This window comes from Puma concolor, chromosome A1 (assembly GCF_028749965.1).
Source record: "Puma concolor isolate L17-30 chromosome A1, mPumCon1.1.hap2, whole genome shotgun sequence".
Classification (NCBI taxonomy): Eukaryota; Metazoa; Chordata; class Mammalia; order Carnivora; family Felidae; genus Puma; species Puma concolor.
In genome coordinates, this window is record NC_141667.1 from 100,963,665 (window position 1) to 100,985,998 (window position 22,334).

Here is a 22,334-nt window from a genome sequence, read left to right on the forward strand (position 1 = left end):
GACTACTAAAATACTCCTTCCTTTTCCAACTGTATACCTGTACGAGGCCAGATTTTTGTTATATACTTCAAATAAAACAGTATTTGTATGGTGGGGCACCTGGGTGTCTCAGTTGGTTGAGTGTTTGACTCTTGATTTCGGCTCAGATCATAATTCCAGGGTCATGGCAAGCCCCAGGTCAGGCTCTGTGCTGAGCATGGAGTCTATTTGAGACATTCTCTCTCCCTCCCTCTCCCTCCCTCCCTCCCTCCCTCCCTCCCTCTCTCTCTCTCTCTCTCTCTCTCTCTCTCTCTCTCTCTTTCCTTCTCCCCCTTGCCCCTTTCCTCCCCACCTCCAGATCTCTCTCTCTCTCTCTCAAAACAAAGAACTAAAAAAACAATGCTTGGCAAAAAATTGAATGCAGTAGCAGATAATGAGATGACAACTGGCTTTTATCGAAGCCATAATTTTTTCAAAATGTTAAATAATGCCACATTTTCATTTTGAAAAATATAATAAATTTTCATAAAATTATATTAACATTACTGGATTATTGTTTTTTTATTTTTATTTATTTTTAATTTTATTTTTTTTATGTTAATTCCAGTATAGTTAACATACAGTGTTATATTAGTTTCAGGTATATGATGTAGTGATTCAGCAATTCTGTATCTTAGTGCTCATCGTGATAAATGTACTTTGACTGTTATTTTTAAGTTAATGATTATTTTTTAAAATTTCTCTATTTTAAATTATACATAAATATATATTTTAAATATATATATTATATATAAAAATTATATAAATATATTTACAAATAAATATAAAATTATAAAAATTATATTAAATATAATATATTGCACATAAATAAAAGCCATTTGAGTTTCTCAGTAATTTTTAAGAGTGTAAAGGAGACCAAAGAACAAAAAGTTTGAGAACCACCCTATTAAAATAACTCTATTATTGAATGTATTAGCACTGTAAGTTCATCTACAGAAATGGAGGAAGAAAGAAGACTAGGTAAGGCTAACACAGCATCCATGCCCTAGAGACCCATTGTTAACATTTTGGTACATTTTATTTCAGGCTTTTTTATAGTTTTACTTCTGTTTATATTTTTTTGCAAAATTAGAGTCATTCTATAATTTTTTGTTTCCTTTTTAAAAATTTTTAGTAATTATCAAATTATTTTCTTATGTGATTAATATTATTTAAAAACATGAATTTTGGTGACCTCACAGTATTTCACTGTATAACTTGACTGTATACTAATAATCATTTAATTATTCCTCTGTTAGACATGTACATTATTTGCTGTTACTTAATATAAATAACTATTTTTTAATAATTTAGTTGAAAGTTTGCTCTATTTTCAGACTTATGTCTTAAATTCTCCTTTGTAATTAAGGAAAAACATCCAGTCGCTGACTCAGACTATGATTTTATTTTGTTTTAAGTCAGCTTGTTCTTCTCAAAGAATCACATTTTAGGGGAAAAAATCAACATTCATTCCTATTTGCCTCATAGAAATTATTCTGTATGAGCAGCTTCAGTTCCATTTTCAAGGTAGCGTATATTGATCACTTCTGTTTTTAGACAGGAGAAAGCGTTCAATTAATTATTCTTGCTTAGGCTTCAAGTAACCATGCCTGATGTGTAAAACTTCTCTCAAAACAGCTGGAACAAGAGGGTTTTGTTCTTTTTTTAAGAGAAATATCTTGATTGCCTTTGTGTAGTAAATTAGATTAAGGAAAAAATAATTAACTGAGTGCTTTTCTTCAGTCATCTTTTAATTATCCCAGGGCAGATGATAAAATTGCAGGGTAGCATGACTCCTATTTTGCTTTCAATCTCTTTCCATCAATATTTCGTATGTGTTCTTTGCCTACTGTGAAATACAAGGTATTATAAATATCTGAGAATTTTCTCATTAGTGACTTTCACTTACATTTAAAACTATAATGACAAGCTTTCAGTGTATTGTAGGATTTTGATAACCGAGATACATAAACCAGGACCAATTTTTCTCCCCCACTATCCTTGGTACTGTCATCCCAAAGTGACTTCTACATCTAAATGTAAGGTTATCATGTTTACACTCCTGAACTTCACCATTAAGTTTTCAGCTTGTTCATTTTTGTAAATACTTGAAGTATAAATGTTAGCAAATTGGTAGTAATTGTAAAAGTAATTAAAATGATGGAGCAAAAAAAAATCATGCAATTTTGAAATTCCTTTAAATTAAAAAAAAAGTTTAAATTGTATTTGAATGAGAAAGTGTTTTTTTCTTAACGTTTCAAAATTTGTATCTATTTATTAATTGATTGATTTTTTAGGCATAGAAAAAGTTTTCCAGTGGTCACTGAATCATTTCCCCAGGCTGAACTTTCACTGAACCACCGAAGCATTCAAGGTATGTTTTTATGGGTAGAGTCATACAAAGTAAATTTTTCTTTGCCTAAAAATAGAAGGCTTAGTTAGATATGGATTTATTTGCGTTAATGGCTCTCAGAAGGCCAAATGAGTAGGAAGTTAAAAGTGTGGGAAATGCAAGACATTTGGCCTTCTGAAAGCCACGCATGCCATATGATGCTGTTGCTATCTGTGCATTCTTACCACCACCCTCACTGAACTTCTGAGTTGCAAGCCTTTAAAAGTGCCATGGGCACCAGGATTTTGACTTCGTGGTTTTTCTTGCTGCCATGAAGCTGCTGTGACTAGACGCTCCTTTTCCCTTCTGGCACTTCACTGCAACTCCCTCATCCTTTTATTCCTTTCAGAGTGTTCAGAATAGGAAGCTCATTCATTTTATTATCATCCTAGACTTTAGGTTAAATTACATGTAAGGAAACTATTAAATTGTTAGCTAGTATTGCTAGCTCTGTTCTAATACAATTGTTCAAAAGTAATACTAACCAAATTGTAGAATGATCAAAATAAACGAATTAGTAATTGTTGTAATTGTTTATGAGTTAAATTTAGCTCCTCTGAGCATTTTCTTCTCATTTGGCATTTTAGAATTCTTTTTTTCTACATTCATGTTACTACTACATTTTGTCTCAAGTGTTAGTAGGAAATGTACAAAATCTTTTAATAATTTATTAAAAGACCAAAACTCCACAAAATTTTTTTAATTTGTAAAAAATGTTTTAAGTAAATTTTGTAGCTAGAAAATGAGAATTTCCTCTAAATAACATTTATTTTTAATATAGTAGTCAACTAGTATACTATATTTTATTATACCAGCTTGTCAAATTTTAAAAATAGTAAGTATTAGCATAGAAGAATGATCATTTTTGGTGATGAGGTGATTAAAAACAATATAGAAGGAGGTGGTTTTGAGGATTTGCTTTACAATTTAGAGAAGGCAAAAGTGGATGAAGTCTTTTTCTGTGTTTTTAAACTAACTCCCCAAGGATCAGACAGTTAAAAAAAAAAGAGATAATTGAAAATGTATCTATTGTATTACAGTGTTTCTTTCATTTGTGCTAAAATTTTAAACAACTAGAGATAAAATTTTAAATGATAAGATATACACAATATCATGTATTATCATCATTGCTTGGCACAAAGAATTCTAATGCAAGGATAAGAAGTTATTTATTCATAATAACTTTTTGCTCTTCATCCTGTGAGGGTGTGCAATGCCATGATGTTAGCCTTCCTAGTTGATTTTCATAGCTTTGTCATCATCAAATGGCAAAGATAAAACAAAACAAAACAACAATAAGAGGCAGATTTTTGCACCATGTGATAAGCGTATTTATGCTTATTTTTTCCTGAAAAACCTGTGTTGCTTGTGAGGATGCATGGTAAGGTTACCAGACAATTACTTGGATTACGCTGTAGCTCTAGATACTGCCTAATCAAAAGAAACCAGTGAATGATTCAAGCATATGCCTGAAACTCCAAAGAGCCCTAATTTCCTACCTAAGTATGTCAGAGTACCTGGTCCTTGATGGTGAAGGTATGAAGCAAGAGGAATGGAATTTGAGAAATACCTTTTTTCCTGATCCTCCTTCAACTTCACTTGGTATGAATTGCAGAGGGAGCAGAGTGAGGAGGTAAAGGGGAAGTCATATTTAGGACAACCTCCTGATTCCTTTTGGCCCCTACATGGGGTGTTCCTTTACATGCCTAACTTGACAGCATAAATTAATTTATATTCTATTACCCATAATGGAGAAGATAATGACCCTGAGAAAGGAGATAAGATTTTGTGCTCTTTGTACTTACCTATTCTTAGAATCACTCAGCCGAAATAGAGAAGCTGGGTTTTAGCTGAACCAATTCTAAATAATTATAATTTTACCTATCTTCATGTAAAGTAGTATATTTTAAAGAAATGGAAAAAATTTTCTTTTGTTTATTGCCAGTGTAATGATACTTTTACATCAATAAATAGGTATAATATTTATAAAATATTTTATAAATCACACGAATGTCTGAGGGAGTCATTTCAAGTTACATGATTAAGAAATGCTAAGTGAGAGGGTATGTTTTTAGTGCTTTAATAAAACTGGAGTAAAATGTATGGTTATCTTCTAGGGCCTGAGGCTGAAAATCCTGAAATTTTACCACACCCAGAAAAGGTTGGTCTATATAACAGAGATTGGCTATGCAGATCATGTGTTTAGATTTTTAAAACATTATATTGATTAAAGTTTAGCCATTTAGATTCTTTCCCTCTGTGAGAATATGACTAAACCATTTCAATAAATAGAAATGTATCCTTGTCTAACAACCCCTTCCAGTATTTGTTCTTCCTTTATCTTTAATAGTATTCTCTTGATCTGTGTTTCTTTTTTGTATTTTAATTCCAGTGTCATTAACACAGAGTGTTATATTAGTTTCAAGTATACAATGTAGTGACTCAAGAACTCTATAAATTACTCAGTGTTAATCAAGATAAGTGTATTCTTAATCCTCTTCACCTATTTCACCCCTACCCCCATCTCCCTCCCCCCGATAAGCATGTTTGTATTTTATAGTTAACTGTCTGTTTTTTGGTTTGTCTCTTTTTGCTTTGTTCATTTGTTTTGTTAAATTCCACATATGAGTGAAATCATATGGTATTTGTCTTTGACGGACTTACTTTGCTTAGCATTATACTCTAGATCCATCCATTTATTGCACGTGGCAAGATTTCATTCCTTTTTATGGCTGAATAATATTCCATTATGTATATACCATTTCTTCTTTATCCATCTATCAATGGACCTGCACTGCTTCTATAATTTGGAATTTCACAATTCGTGAGATCATGACTGGAGTTGATATGAAGAGTCAGTAAGACGCTTAACTGACTGAGCCACCCGGGCACTTCTGTATACATTGTTTATATGTTTTAGATACTAATCCTTTATTGGGTATGTCATTTGCAAATATCTTTTCCCATTCAGTCTTTTAGTTTTGTTGATTGTTAATTGTTGCCTTTGCTGCATAGCTTTTTATTTGTAGTCCCAAGAGTTTATTTTTGCTTTTGTTTCTCTTGCTTTAGGAACCATATCTAGAAAAATATTGCTATGGCTGATATCAGAGACATTCCTGCCTGGGTTCTCTTCTATGATTTTTATGATTTTAGGTCTCACATTTAGGTTCTTAATCAGTTTTGATTTTATTTTTTGTGTATGGTATCACTGGTCCAGTTTCATTCTTTTGCATGTAGCTATTCAGTTTTCCCAGCACCATTTGTTGAAGACTTTTTCTCATTTCATTTTTTTGCCTCCTTTGTTGAAGATTAATTGACCATATAATCATGGGTTTATTTCTGGGCTTTCTATTCTCTTTCATTGATCTGTGTGTCTGTTTTTGTGCCAATACCATACTGTTTTGATTATGACAGCTCTGTAGTATCACTTGAAATTTGGGATTGTGATACTTCCAGCTTTATTTTTCTTTTTCAAGATTGCTTTGGCTATTCAGGGTCTTTTTTTTTTTTTTTTTTAATGTATCAATATGGCTTTTAATGAATTTTTATTGTTTGAAGTCAACACCAGTTAATTAAACATCACATAGCTCACATGTGAACTTTTGAAACAAAGTCACTTAAGGACTACCTATTTTTAAAAACATAATATAAAAAACATGTCCTTCCAAGCACTATTTCTGATAAAAAGTGTGTGTGAACTTGTTTACATTTTAGGACCTGTGGAAATTTGCTTATCACTGTGTATACTGGTTAACCTGATTATCTGCCACCAGTCTAGGATGAAAAATGAAATGTGAGAAATCCAAAAGTTAGTAACTTTGGAATGAAGATGGCTATTTGGGGTCTTTTGTGGTTCCATACAAATTTTAGGTTTATTTGTTGTAGTTCTGTGGAAAATGCTGTTGGTATTTTGATAGGGATTGCATTAAATATGTATATTGCTTAGGGTAATAAGGGCATTTTAACAATATTTATTCTTCCTATCCATCAGCATGGAATGTCTTTCTATTTTTATGTGTTGTTTTCAATTTATTTTATCAGTGCTTTATGGTTTTCAGAGTATAGGTCTTTTACCTCCTTGGCTAGGTTTATTCCTAGGTATTTTACTCTTTTTGGTGTAGTTGTAAATAAGATTGTTTTCTTAATTTCTCTTTCTGCTTCTTTATTATTAGTTAATGGAAATGCAATGGATTTCTGTATATTAATGTTTTATCCTGCAACCTTCTGAATTATTAGGTCTGGTAGTTTTTTGGTGAAGTCTTTAGGATTTTCTAAATATAGTATCATGTCATCTACAAGTAGTCAAAGTGTTACTTCTTCCTCACAGTTGGGATATCTTATTCTTTTTTGTTATCTGATTGCTGTGGCTAGGACTTCCACTAATAAAAGTGGTGAGAGTGAGGATCCTTGTCTCATTCCTAACCTAGGTGAGTATGACATCAGCTGTGGGTTTTCCTATATGGACTTTATTATGTTGAGGTATGTTCCCTCTAAACCGACTTTGTTTAGGATTTTTATCATGAATAGGTGTTGTACTCTGTCAGATGTTTTTTCTGCATTGATTGAAATGATCATATGGTTTTTATCCTTTCTCTTGTTAATGTGATATATCATGCTGATTGTTTTGTAAATACTGAACCACCCCTTGCATCCTGGGAATAAATCCCACCTGACTGGGGTGAATGATTTTTTAATGTATTGTTAGGTTCAGTTTGCTAACATTTTATTGAGGATTTTTGCATTTGTGTTCATCAGAGATACTGGCCTGTCATTTTTTTTTTGTGATGTCTTTATCTGGTTTGGGTATCAGGTTAATACTTGCCTCTTAGAATTAATTTGATAGCTTTCCTTCCTCTTCATTTTTTGGAATAGTTTGAGAACAATAGATATTAACTATTTTTTTTTTATGTTTATTTATTTTTGAGAGAGAGAAAGAGAGAGAGTGACAGAGTATAAGTGGGGGAGGGGCAGAAAGAGGGAGGCACAGAATCTAAACAAGGCTCCAAGCTGCAAGCTGTAGTCTGCCCCTCACCCACTACTGGGGCTGCATTTAGACTGGTGTATGTTGTGGTTTCTCTTTCTCCCCGGGGCAGGAGTCCCTTCTGAAGTGGTGCTGGCCCCTGTCAGGGCAGCTTGTACACTCGGGAGTCTTAATTGCATCTCTTTGGATGGGCTGTGACTGAGAGCTTTTTGGAGGGGGTGGATCCAAAAAGTGCTTAGGGGTGGGACCACAGTGTTACCAAGATTTGCTCCCAGTCCTGTGCAGGTGGGGACCAAGCCTGGTAGGGTTGGAAGGGAGGATCCATAAAATCCATGGGAGCAGGTTGTATTGTTAGAAGTTAGGTAGCAACTGTCTGTATCCCACTGGTCCCCCTATGTGGCCAGGTGTTTAGTATGGGGAAGGAAATGGCACCTGCCAGCTACTTTGTTCCTGGAGAAGTCTTCCAACTATCCCTGCACCTCTGGCACACATTCTGAGATGAGTAAACAAATTTCCCACCCCTGTTCCCCAAGTATTTTCCAAACTGCTGCTTCTATGGTATATCTCTATAGGCTATTTTTTTGTGCTGTCTCTTTAAGTGTGGGGACTTAGTTTCCTTTTACCCTCCTGGCTCTCCAAGAGGTGAGCCTATTGGTTTTTAAAGTTCTAGGTTTAAAGTCCCACTGGTTGTGAAAACCCATGAAATTCAGCCCCTCTGGTTTTCAAAGCCAAATGTTACAGGGATTTATTTTACCTGGGTCCCTTCCCGTCAGTGTGATGGTATGTTTCTCTCTTCTCTCCATCCCCTGGAGTTCTTCCCTCCATCCCCTGGAGTTCTTCCCTCAGGGAAGGTTCCGCAGGTCTGTTTAGCTCCCCACTGCATCTCTGTCCTTCCTATACTCTTCAGTGTGGCCTCTTCTCTATATTTACCTATGGAGTTTGTCCTGCCAGTCTTTGGGTCGTTTTCTGAGTTATTTACTCTGATGTGTTATCTAGTTGTATCTGTGGAATGAAGTGAGCTTAGGGTCTTTCTATTCTGCCATCTTCCTTATACTGTATATTGATCTGTGTTTCTTATCCAGTAGTATTAGTCTCTTACCGTTTATCTAGAGGAGAAGTATGTAACTTATTATCAAACTAATTGCTGAGATGGTGTAGCAGAAATGCCTTCTGTTTGTGTGTTACCCCAGTTCCTTCAATATTTCCTGCTAGATACTGTTTTCCCATCTTCCAGTTGCTAATCACTAACCATGTGTTGAGTGCTTGTTTTGGCTTTGTTTTCTGCTGAGTGCCGTGGGGAATCAGAGAACTGTAAGACTGACTCTGCCCATAACAGACTCAAGTAGTCAAGGACCTCCCCAGATCCACCCTGCCATACTTGTACCTTATTTTATCTCACCTATATGTTACACATTACCATCTCCATGCTTTTGTTTAAGTCAGGAGCCAGAAAGCAAGAGAAAGAACATAACATTTGGAACCAGATAGTGTGTGTTTCAAGGACAAGTGTGTCCATTTACGTGTGTAAAATACCAGTAGCAATATCTGTTTCACAAGATTACTGTGAGGACTGAGAGCAATGATAGTTCGTGGTGTCTGGCACCTAGGTATTACTTAATATGTGTTTTTCCCTTCTTTAAATCCTTCACAAATTAATTTCTGGTTCAAGTCCTTTCTCCTGTGTGGATCTGTCTCAGATGACTCTGGTAATCTTGACCAAAGTAATGGTTCCCTCTTAAGCATTCGTTATTCACTGACTATGTCAGCATTTTTCAGTCGCTTGCATCCTATGACATTAGTAGATGAGATCTTGAGAAAAAGGATATTTGTGAACAAAAAAATTTGGAGAACCTATATCCTAAAGTCTCCTCAGAGATTTTAATGCACATGCTCTGAAAAGTCTTATGGTAAAGAAACCTGCTTAACTTTGTTTAACCAACCATTCTTCAAACAGTCATGAGAACCCTCTTCTACCTCCTGGTTTTTTCCCCCAGAAAACTTCTTGTAACACTAGGCTCTTTTGTTTATGCCATTCATTTGAATTCATACAGTGTTTTGACATTGTTTATACTTTATTTAATGTCTTTGTGTTTATGCCTCAGTCTTCATTTAGAAATTAAGTTCCTTTAGGGCAGAGTCCAACATATGTACTTTATTATATCTATGACTTTGAATTTATTTTGTAATTTTTATTATTATTTTTTAATATTTATTTATTTTGGGAGAGCGCAAGCAGGGAAGGGGCAGTGAGAGGGGGACAGAGGATCTGAAGTGGCCTCTGCGCCTACAGGCTGACAGCAGCAAGCCCAATGCTGGGCTCGAACTCACGAAGCTCCAGATCATGACCTGAGCCAAAGTCAGATGCGCAACTGACTGAGCCACCCAGGTGCCCCAATGACCTTGAATTTAGTAGATATAAGGCCTTCAAATAGGAATGAGACCTTGTACTGTGACTTAAAGAATGGATAGGATCTGGGTTATTGAATTTTTTCTAAATTCCTTTTACTTTTGTGAGCAAATTACAGTTTACTAATAAATAAATGTCTTCTTAAACTCTGTATGCTGTTTACAGAGAAGTTAAATGGTGGCAGTTGGAAAGGATGGGAAGAATAAAATGGTTTTCACTTCTCTTATTCAAATCAAATCAGAACATTGGAGGGCTTACAAATTACAATGCATTCTATTAGAGTGCTGTGTCATTGGAAGGTGGATTTGATTTTTAGAAATAGCCAAAAGTCATTGAAACTCATTCTGTTATTTAGGGTCAAGCAAATTAACAGTTTTTAATGGTTAGAAAAAAGTGCAGTGTCTTTAAAGTATTGAGACATTTTTTTGAGTGGCTTATCAATATTTTTTGAAACCAATTTCAAAAGAGGAAGTCTAATGATATTTTGAACATTGGAAAAATTATAAGAATAGGTATAACCTATTAAGATGATGTCTTTGAAAAATAATAGTCACTTAAAAATATAAGCTTTGTTTTATGTGTTTAAATCAACCACAGTTGATTTATACCTGGGGCTTTTAATATTTACATAGAACCATGTCTTTATTTCTTCTCTGTTTTCCTCTGACCTTTTGTCATTTGGCCTTTTTATTTCACATTTACATATTCATACTGAGATGGGGAATAAAAAGTAGGTGAAACTACACCAAATTTATTACTGGTTATTGATCTTTAAAAAATTTAGTAGTGATTAAGAGGCTCATGATCTGTTAAGCATCTGACTTCAGCTCAGGTCATTATCTTGAGTTTCGGCCCCACGTTGGGCTCTCTGCCATCAGTACAAAGATTGCTTCAGATCCTCTGTTCCCGTCTTTCTCTGCCCCTTCCCTGCTCTTTCTCTCTTAAAAATAAATAAACATTATAAGTAAATAAAAATTCAGTGTTATTTTAGACAAAGGAGAATTTAATGGTTATTAACTCCAGTGAATTTTTGAGATCAGTTTCTAATTTAACTATACATGCCATCTCTGCCTCTTCTGTTAGCACAGATAATGTAAACTTAGCTAAACAAATAATTGGCATCTATAATTATGACCCAGCCATTTTTACTCTTGGTCCACTGTAGATGTATTCAGAGTCATTAGTGATTTGGCATAGGAAATTAGTAAAGAGTGTTTTTATTTATGGAAGCAGAAGGAAGTTGTTGAAACTTTTTAGTGGTAATTTCTCAAAATGATAAACTAGAAAACTATAAAATTTTAATTTTAATTTTTTATGTATGCTATAATGATGGAATTCCTATTTGGAACACACAGGAACTAAGCACAGACAGAGACTCTCCTGAAATTAGCTTTCTCTCACATACTGCTCTTAGAGTATCCAATGTGGTGGTTGTAAAGGAGAAGTCATTAATAGAGCCAGAGAAGATCTTAGCATTACCAAATATGTTTTCTGAGTCTAGAAATGAAGCCATGTCGACCATGAATTCTGAAGAAACCAAGGATGAAGAAAGCTCTCTTAAAACATTTGTGTCTACCTTAGAAAGGTTACTCACATCACTAGAAATTACTCAGGAGGAAAGACTATTTGAAATAATGAGTGTTTTCGATCCTAAAGAGTTGACCAACCCATTGAGCAAGTCTCCAAGTTCCATATCAGTGTCTTTAACATGTCACAGAGATTTACTAAAAAACACAAAGGATAATGCATTGCCAACTGAATTGTTAGCAGCCTTAAACACATTATCAGAAGCCACTGTGGGACCCATCTGTCACAAAACAGAGGGAGGCAGCAGTCTCACTGCTGGAAATGAATGTTTAGGAGTGGAGCCCAAGATGTCTCAGACTGGTGAAGATTGTATACAAATAACAGAGGTGAACTTGGAGTCTCTTTGTTCTCCTCGGCTTTTTGACCAAGATTCTAAGTTAGCTGAGCTGCAGGACAAGCATCTTTCACTGCAGCATGTAAGTGCAAGTATGAGTCTGTCATTTTGCCTTTTATAATGACCTTTGGCAAGTCTTCATTGCCCATATACTTTATTTTAAATTCATATTTTCTACCCAAATATACCCAAATACTCAGAATATACCCAAATATACCCAAATACCCAAATATACCCAAATACTCAGAAGATGCTTTTGAATTTAAAGTATAAACTGGTCTTTCTAGAGATGCCTGGGGTAGACTTTTCAAGGCGTCTAAATGTCAAAATATATAAGTTTCTCACCAAAAGACCTGAGAAGACGTATCATTATATTGCTTGTATTTATGAAGGAAATAATTATTTACCAGAATTTTTCCCATTAGCTCAGAAAATCACTATGTCTCCCTGGGTGTGGAGTAGAGATGAGATATTGCACATTAATTTCTGGTTAAGGATAGAACATATGTGGTTGAGCTTCCAAGAGAGGGAAAAGTTATGCGTGGCTTCAGCAGAACTTTGAAGTCTGTGTCTGAGGATCCTGTCAAGTGGTACAATTCCTTGGGTTTAGAATCCCTGCAGTATTATGCCTGGAGGCCCTGCAGTGGGCTACCACTTGCCAAGTCTCTTTTTTATGTTGACAGGTTTTTTACTTTTTAAAGAAAATGTTTTTCCTGACTGCATTAGTAATGCATCCTGATTATAAAGAAAAATCAATTGTTACAGCAATACGTAATAATAAGAATAATAATAAGAAAAAGTCCTCCACAATTCCACATTTCAGAAATAATCACTATTAACAGTTTGGTATATCTGTCTCCAATTGTTTCTGTGCATATTTTTTTTCTTTCTTTTTTTTTAATGTTTATTTATTTCTTGAGAGAGAGAGAGAGAGAGAGAGAGACAGAGTGTGAGCAGGGGAGGGGCAGAGAGAGAGAGGGAGACCCAGAATCCAAAGTAGGCTCCAGGCTCTGAGCTGTCAGCACAGAGCCCGATGCGGGGCTTGAACTCACAAGCTGTGAGATCATGACCCGAGCCGAAGTCAGCCACTCAACTGACTGAGCCACCCAGGTGCCCCTGTTTCTGTGCATATTTTATATAAGTTTACTTTATATAAATGAGACTCTATTATACATAATACTTTGCGACTTTTAAAAATATTTTTAATTGAAGTATAGTTGACATTTTGGAACTTGTTTTTTAAATTTAATAATAATACATCTTGGTTATCTGTGTCGGCAAGTGTAGCATACTACTTAAATCTTTTTACATGCTGAATACTATTCCACTATATGGATATTTTGTGTGTGTGTATACATATATTGTATAAAATATAATTTATTTAACTAATTCACTAATGATCATTTGGATTGTTTTCTTTCTTTTCTTCTTTTGCTTTTGGCTACTGCCAGGATACTCTAATGAATATAACTGGGACACTTTATATAACATGATACTAGGCTCATGTTGAAGAATACATACCTGGCATAATGCTGCGTGAAATTCTCATAAAAAGCATTCTAATACAGACATAATAAAACTAAAAAAATATAGAAAAATAAAAACTAATCATGGAGATAGGGCATGAAGGTTAAATTTTGTGGTATTCTAATCTGAAAAGAGGTAATATGAGTAAAATGTAGGAAATTACAGTTGATCGGTATTAATAGAGTGAGCACGAATTAGCAAGTGTTCAAAAAAAAAGAAATTCTTTAAAAAAGAGATTGATTTAGAACAAATTAAATACCTTTTTACTCAGCTGTAATAAAAATATGGAACTTATACCCCAAAAAACTTTGTAAGCTGGACATATAAATAAGCTGAAGAAAGGTTTACATGATATGTATAAAAATACTTATATCTTCATGAAGGTTAAATCTATAATGTATTATTAAGGGTAAGTTAGAGTCATTCATGATATACTGGTAATCCTTTAAAATTAATGTAAGAGAAGTTATCTACTGTCTTGTCCGCAAAATATCCTTCCTACTGTCAAACAACAAACACTGGGCTGAATAGAACATTGATCTGGTCTAGTGCGACGTTTCTATTGTTTTTACATGTCTCATCATTTTTTGCTACCCATTTCCTGTGACATTAAAGCACCTAGAGTAACCTTAGGTTTGCCCTTGAAATTTAGGGATGAATAGTGGTAAAAATAGTTTTTATTTTTCCTCTTCTTCTCTTAGGTTTTTAAATCTGCATTATCCTTTATTATTGTAATATTAAATTTTTCACTATGTGAATTTTTGTACTTTCATCTTATAAGAGGCACTTTTATGTAATCAAAGGACAAGATAATACTTAATTTCTTCTCATTTAAAATTTTTTTCATGTTTATTTTGAGAGAGATAGGAAGAGAGAGAGACACAGTGCACACGAACAGGGAAGGGGCAGAGAGATTGAGAGGAGAGACTCAAACAGGTTGTGTGCTGTCAGCGCAGAGCCTGACACAGGGCTTGAACTTACGAACTGTGAGATCATGACCTGAGCTAAAATTAAGAATCAGAGGTTTAACCAGCTGAGTCACCCAGGTGCCCCTCTTCTCATTCTAGATTTTTTGCATTGCTAGAATTATTTCTTTATGTGTTTACATCTTATTACAGACTCTAGAAGATCCAAATCCATTTGGATTGCAAACTTCAGTTCATCACAATGTCACCACTTGTGATTCACTATTAAATAATAAGGAAAATTCACAATCATTGGAAAATAGGTCTGACCAGGACACTCTGTGCGTGTTGAGGAGATCATCCAGACTGAAAGCAGGAAGAGATGCACAGCATACAGATGACATGTATAAGATGTCAGAAAAGATTTTACAAAAGATACTTGTCTGTGAGGATCAAACAAATAAGAAGTCCTCAACTAAGAATTTCAGGTATGCTAGCAAATTATTCTTTCTCTCTAGATATGCTATAGACTTTATAGATAAATCTATGATTGGAACATTAGCGTTACTGTACAGTTATCCCTAAGTGAAGAACTTTATTTTTTACTGTTGTTGCCTTATTTACTATACAGTTATTTTTTTATCCCAGAAAACTCTTCTACTTTTTTTTTTTTTTAAAGGTAATGGGAGATTTGGTGTATTTCAGCCTAATGCTAATTTTCACTCTTTTTTAAAATAAGTTTAGTTAAAATGCATCACTACACAGTTATAAATTTTCTTGTCATGAGAACTTCTAAGAGTTACTCTTTCAACAACTTTCAACTATACAGTACAGAATTGTTAACTACATTTACCATGCTGTACATTTCATTCTCAGTACTTATTTATCTTATAAATGGAAGTTTGTAGTTTTTGATCACCTTCACCCATTTCACCTACTATCCCGCCCCCTGGCCTCTGACAACCATCAGTCTGTTCTCTGTATCTATGAGTTTGGTTTTTTTTTTTTTTTTTAGATTCCACATATAAGTGAGATCATACAGTGTTTGTCTTTCTCTGACTTATTTCGCTTAGCATAATACCCTTTAGGTCCTTTCACATTGTCACAAATGGCAGGATTTCCTTTTCTATGGCTGAATAATATTCCATTGTGTGTGTATGTATGTGTGTATGTATTTGTATGTATATGTGTGTATGTATGTATATATATGTATACACACACACTAATTTTCTTTTTTAAATTTTTTATTAATGTTCATTTATTTTCGAGGGAGAGCGAGACAGAGGGCAAATCGCAGAGAGACAGAGAGAGAGGGAGACAAGACTCTGAAGCAGGCTCCAGGCTCTGAGCTGTCAGCACAGAGCCTGATGTGGGGCTCAGATTCATGAACTGTGAGATCATGACCTCAGCCAAAGTTGAACTCTCAACTGACTGAGTCACTCAGGCACCACTGTATACCAAATTTCTTTATCCTTTCATCCATCGGTGGATACTTAAGTTGTTTCCATGCCTTGGCTATTGTAAATATTGCTGTCATGGCCTTGGAGGTGCAGATATCTTTTCAGGATAGTAATTTTATTTTCTTTGGATAAATATCCAGAAGTGGTGATGGTAGCCATTGTAAATAACACTTGTGAGGTAATATCTCGTTGTGGTTTTCATTTGCATTTTCATGCTATTAGTGATGTGGGTTACCTTTTTATGTACCGGTTAGCCATTTGGATGTCTTTTTTTAAAGTTTATTTATTTTGAGAGAGAGAGAGAGCAAGTGCATGGGAAGAGCAGAAAGAGAGGGAGAGAGAGAGAATTCCAAGCAAGCTCTGAGCTGTCAGCGCAGAGCCCAACATGGGGCTTGAACTTGCATACTGCAAGATCATGACCTGAGCAGAAATCAAGTCAGACACTTAATCAAGTGTCACGCAGGCCTGAGCCACACAGGTACCCCTGGATGTTGTCTTTAATAAAATGTCTTTTTAGTTCCTTTTCCATTTTTTAATTGGATTGTTTATTTGCTATTGCATTATATGTGTTCTTTATGTATTTTGAATATTAACCCCTTATGAGATAAATGATTTGCAAATATTTTCTCTCATTCAGTAGCTTGCCTTTTTATTTTGTTGATGGTTTCCTGTGCTGTGTAGAAGCTTTTAGTTTGATGTAGCCCTCGTTTATTTTCCTTTTTTTGCCTTGGTTTTTGGTGCCAAATGCAAAAAATCATTGCCCAAACCAATGTCATGGTGCTTAACCTATGTGTTTTTTTCTAGGAGTTTTATGATTTCAGGTCTTACAATCCAGTCTTTTATCCATTTTGAGTTGATTTTTTGTATGGTGTAAGATTGTGGTCCATTCTCACTGTTTTGCATGTGGCTATCCAGTTTCAAAACATCATTTATTAAAAAGATTATCCTTTACCCATTGTTTATTTGTGGCTTCTTTGTTGTAAATTAATTGACCATATATATGTAGGTTTATTTCCAGGCTCTACTCTGTCCCATTGACCTGTGTGTCTATTTTTATGCCAGTAGTTTGCAGTTTTTGATCACTGCAATCCCATACGGCAAGTTCTTTTTTCTTGCAAAGAACCTGTCTCTTTTTCCCTAGAAGGTGAATAGATAGTAGCATGCCAATTTGGGGAGTGAGGGGCAAGAGACTCAGAATACTTATAGATGACTTCTCATAAAGGAGAGAAGCCCATAAGAAATTCAGGTACAAAGAAAAGGCTAGAAATCACACTGACTGACATGCCTGTCACAGAATTATCTGCAATTTATTCAGAAGTCAGCTCCATATTTTAGTCCTTTTTTTTTTTAAATGTTTATTTATTTCTGAGAGAGAGAGACACAGAGTGTGAGCAGAGGAGGGGGAGAGAGAGGGGGAGACACACAGTTTGAAGCAGGCTCCAGGTTCTGAGTTGTCAGCACAGAGCCCGATGCATGGCTCAAACCCATGAACCTTGAGATCATGACCTGAACCAAAGTCGGACATTTAACCAACTGAGCTACCTAGATGCCCTGCAATCTCCATATTTAAAACTGCCATGCTGCTTGACAGTAGCTCAGTAAAATACCTTTCAGTTTTCAAAATTTAGTCAACATTTGATATGATTCTCTGTGAATGGTTGTAGAGGACATGATGGTAATTTTAAAAACATATTTATTTTTCAAGAATGCAGGATCCTGCTTTAATGATTAAAGGTAAAAGGAAGAATATGCGTTCAGCCAGACTCAAGAGTGGAAAACAGATCAGGAAAAACACAAAACTTGCTGGAAAAAATGGTGAGGCATATTTGATTTCTTTGTAATTTTTTTTAACTAAGTAACTTAGAAAAAAATAGAATTTTGGTACTGAAAAGAATTTAGAGATGATCTAGATTATCTGTCTCAACTTTCTCATTTTACTGATGAAGAAGTTGAGAAAGGTTAAGTATTTTTCCTGGTAGTGCACAGTTCATTAGTAGCATAACTAGGACTTGATCACGAACTTCTGGCTTATAGGCTGGCATTTTTTCTATACTTCTCCTTTGGAGAGAATAGTTACAGAACTCTTTTCAAATTTACATATGTGACCTGTTTGTGATGTAACCAACGTAGCATAAGACTTTGAGAAATCATACCAAGAGGAATGAATAAAGAAAAGGAGAAGGCAAAATTATTGTTATTCTAAGATGTTATTTTTGTTCCTAAAAAAAACCCAAAGAATATCCTAACACACTATCAGAAACAATAAGAATCTAGAAATACTGTTTAAAATATAATAGGGGTACAGTTGAAAAATTAAAATACAAACTACAGGTTAAATAATAATATATCATTGTTAAATTTCCTGAATTTAATAATAATTTGGTTACTTAAGAGAATATTTTTGTTTTTAGGAAATAAACACTTAAGTATTAGTGACAAAAGGGTCATGGTGTATATAAGTTATTATTTATGTGAATGTCTGTGTACATGCATATGTTTATATAAAAAAGAAGCTAGAATGACATAAAGTAGTGGCAAAATGCTAACAATGGGTGAATCTTTTGTTTTGTTTTTGTAACTTTTTTGTAAGCCTGAAATTATTTCCAAATAAAACTTTTAAAATATTCATTTAACTAAAATAAGACAAAAATAAATGCCTTTCATATATATAAGTTACTCAGAAAATATAGGAGAAGGTCCCATTTGTAATAATTACACAGGAGAGAAAATACCTGCTTATGTAACTAATAAGAAATGTACCTTACCTATAAAGAAGAGACTTTAAAAATTCTGCTAATATAAGAAAAAACTTGAATAAATAGAAAGAAGAACCTTACTCTTGACCGTAAGTATTCAGTGTCGTAAGAAATTTATTTGTCCCTAAGTCTCTTTATAAATGTATGAGAGCTCAATCAAAAACATTGTTTATATGTCAATTGTTTTATTTTGTATTATTTTTTATAAGGCTGGAGATTAGCTATAAGAATGTTATAAAATCATACTAAATATGAAAGACTAGCCTAGAATATTCTGAAAAATAAAAGCACAGGAAGAGTGGAGAGACTCGAACCTGCTGTAATTAATATGAAAGCAATTAGAAAGCCATAGAAATTGAAGTAATTTGGCACCGGAATAGACAGATAAATCAAGGAAACAGGTGAATTTAGATGTTAGAAGCCAGGTACAGTGTGAATATTGGGGAAGGTATGTGATAAAGCTGGCATCTCAAATTGGTGGCAAAAAGAAGGACTAAGTAATAAATAATGAAAACATTAATAAAATTGGATACCTATAACATTCCTTATGCTAAATTTAATTCCAGTTTGACCAAAGATTAAGTTAAAAATAAAAAGCTCTAGAAGAAAACATAAATGAATCTTTTTATAATCTTCAAGGAAAAGCACCTTTTCAAAGAATGACAAACTCAGAATCCAGGAGGGAAAAGAATGATAAAACTGACTACATACATTTTAAAAAATTGTATGAAAAACACCCTAAAGAAAACCAAACATCAAGCACAAAAGAAATATTACTAACACATAACAAGGAGTTAATTGCATTAACATGCAGAGAACTGTTAGAAAACAGTAAGGATAAAGAAAAGTTGGTAGGCAACACGAACAAGCACTTCACAGAAAAAAAAATGTATATGTGTGTGTGTGTGTGTGTATGTACATATATATATACACACACACACACACATATACATATACATACATATATATGTGTGTGTAACTATATACACTATGTATGTATCTGACACTAAGAGAAACATAATAGTGTACGTCTACCCCCAAAAGAAATCCTATATTCAGAAATCATAATCCAGAGGAGATGCAAAATATGGGCAAAGGCATTTTTAATCAGCAGCAAACCTAATTCATGCAGGGATATTTGATCCTAGGACACCCATCTTCTAATAGCTTTTGTTATTGCAAATAGTAGTAAACACATAAATAATGCAATATCAAGTGTCAACCTGAGACCATTCACTCTCTGGAAACAGGAGGCTTTGATGGACTCAACTATAAAGTAAGTAACACGGCACCTTGGATTTTGCATTACAATTTTGCTAAAAAAAAACATAGTTTAGTGTGAGTTAGATAGATAGATGTAGATAAATAACTGAAAAGATTAGCATCTTCCTTATGATTAAAGAAATGTAAATTAGAAGTATAGTTTTCACTTAACAGAATGTCAAATGTTTAAACATTTGAAAATTCCCAGTGGAAAGAATGTGGAAAAAGTAAGCATGCTCATATGTTGTTGGTTTGTTCAGTGTAAGGTTGTTCAGTCTTTTCACAGGGCAGTTTATTTATATTCATTAGACTTTTAAGTCATAATTCTTTTGAATCAGCAATTCTACTTAAGGGGATTTATTCTGTAGCTATACTTGCTTACATACGTAAAGATATTTTTTTAAAGATGTTCATTACAGCTTTGTTTATCATAATGACTAGAAGTAGTCTAAACTAGGCGAATAGTTAATAAATTGTAACATAACCATTGAAGTAATATTCAGTCATTTAAGAAGTCAGAAGATAGGGCACCTGGGTGGCTCAGTCAGTTAAGCATCTGACTCTTGATTTCATCTCAGGTCATGATCTCACAAGGTTCGTGAGATGGAGCCCTGTGTCGGCCTTTGTGCTGAGCGTGGAGCCTGCTTGGGATTCTCTCACTCCCTCTCTGCTGCTCGCCCAGTTGCTTGTGCATGCTCGCTTGCTCTCTCGCTCTCTCTCTCTCTCTCAAAATAAATAAACTTAAAAAAAAATCAGAAGAATATATATATGTTGTTAAGAAACAAAAAATGTGTGTTATGTACAGAAAAATAGAGATAAGGATAACACAATTTCTGGTTGGAAACAATGCAAGCAAGAAGACAGTGGAGTAGCAGTTTTAAAGCATTAAAATAATTTCTATACCTAGAGTTCTATAACTAGAACATAAAATTATATACCCAGCAAAATATATTTAAAAAATTAAGGTGAAATGAAGTTTCAGACACATAGAAGCTGAGAGAACTCAATACCAACAGACTCATACTGTATGAAATGCTAAAGGACATTCTCTAGGCAGAAGGGTGATACTAAATGGAAATCTGCATCTACACAAAGGCATGAGGACCATTGGAAATGGTAACTGTATGGATAAAAATACAAGATTTTTTTCTTTTTTTTAACCAATTTTAAAGGATAGTTGACTGTTTAAACAAAAAAAACAACAATGGATTATGAGGTTTTTAACAGATATAAAAATAAGATGTGTGGTAATAATAACAAAAGCTATGAGGGGAGAGGTGGAAACATACTATTGTAAAATGTATTTAAGGATATAACATTTGAAGGTAGACTTTGTTGGGTTATAGGTGTATACTGTGGAGACTGAATTGGTGGTGAGCAGAGCCTAGGGTGGCTGAGGCCTGTGGTGGGTGAGGACCTTGCCACAGATGGACAGCTTGTTTCTGTACAATGACTACCTAGTGGTTTTCCTGCCATTCTGTGAGAATCCTCCTCATGAGAGGGTACACCCCCTAACTGCAACATTGAGTTGACTCAGTTTCTGCCCTGAATTGTCATAATGAAGAAGCCTCCTGGAGCTTTGTTGGCATTTAATATCTGAGGAGGAAAGATCTCCCAACTAGGCATTTTCATCTCTAAGGTGAGTCCTAACTTTGACGTACATTGAGTAGGACTTCAGGGAAGGGACCAAGTCCTGCCTGTGAATGATATGGATTTCCAAGATACTGAGTACATCTAGGCTGTTGGGATCCTGAAGACAGCCCACAAAATCAGCAAGAGGAGTATTCCCTACAGAGTTGCAGCCCACAGCCCTCCCCATGTAATCTTCTAGGATAAACTGATAGGCCTTAGGGAAACTACTCTCAACCCTACCCTGGCAGGGTGAAGTTGGTGAGATGGCAAAACAGTGAGACCCTCCACTGAGCCAGCTAGCCAACTATATCACACGAACTGTACTGTGCTTTTAGTTCCCTAGTTTTCTAGATGAGTTTCATTCCCTAAAGGAGAAGGATGATGATGTGTAGGTATGGCATAGCCTGTGGAGAATAGCGCTAGAAAAAGTGACTGGCATTTATTGAATACCATGTGCGAGGCAATTACACATATGTCATATCATTTTCATTGGAGTATGGAAATCAGTACAAAAAAGAATCTTGGGGGCCCTCTGTCTAATTTACCTGGCCATCTTACCCCATCCTACTATCAGTCTTATACACTTTGGCGCCTTTAGTGAGACCTTGTTTCTCCATCCTTTCCCTTCTTCTTCTCCCCACACCTCTGCCCAAAGTAAAATCCAATGCTGAGGCTTAAAAAATAAAATAAAAAAAAATAATGTATATTATAAACCCTAAAGGAACTCTTATAACAAGTTAGAGCTAATAAGCCAACAAAGAAGATAAAATGGAATAACAAAAAATAATTCAGTTTTAATCCAAAAAGAGTAGAAGAAGAGGGAACAGGGAAAAAAGGATAGGAAAAACTAAAAGCAAATAGCAAGATGATTACTCGTACCGAACCCTATCAGCAATCACAGTAAATGTAAATAGTCAAACACTCCCAATTAAAAGACAGAGATTGTCAGATTGGATAAAAAAGCAGTACCCAACTACATGCTGACTTTAAGAAACACACTTGAAATATAAAGACATAAATAGGTTAACACTAAAAGAATGGGCGGTGGGGGCTGACAGAATACTCAATTGTA

General features: G+C 34.6%; 1 protein-coding gene across 4 annotated transcripts in view; it reads left to right on the plus strand.

The window, feature by feature from the left end:
* The window catches only part of ANKRD31 (ankyrin repeat domain 31), a 136,458-nt gene that overhangs the window by 22,794 nt on the left and 91,330 nt on the right, over positions 1–22,334 (plus strand). For 3 of the 4 annotated variants that reach the window (XM_086698744.1, XM_086698728.1, XM_086698737.1), the window contains 4 exons: positions 2,316–2,392; positions 4,528–4,571; positions 14,365–14,639; positions 17,317–17,426. In XM_086698744.1, coding sequence (XP_086554870.1) covers positions 2,316–2,392; positions 4,528–4,571; positions 14,365–14,639; positions 17,317–17,426 — 506 coding nt within the window. Of the gene's footprint in view, positions 1–2,315; positions 2,393–4,527; positions 4,572–11,153; positions 11,812–12,031; positions 12,034–14,364; positions 14,640–17,316; positions 17,427–22,334 lie in introns of all 4 variants that reach the window. The other variant, XM_086698755.1, reaches the window with a different exon arrangement.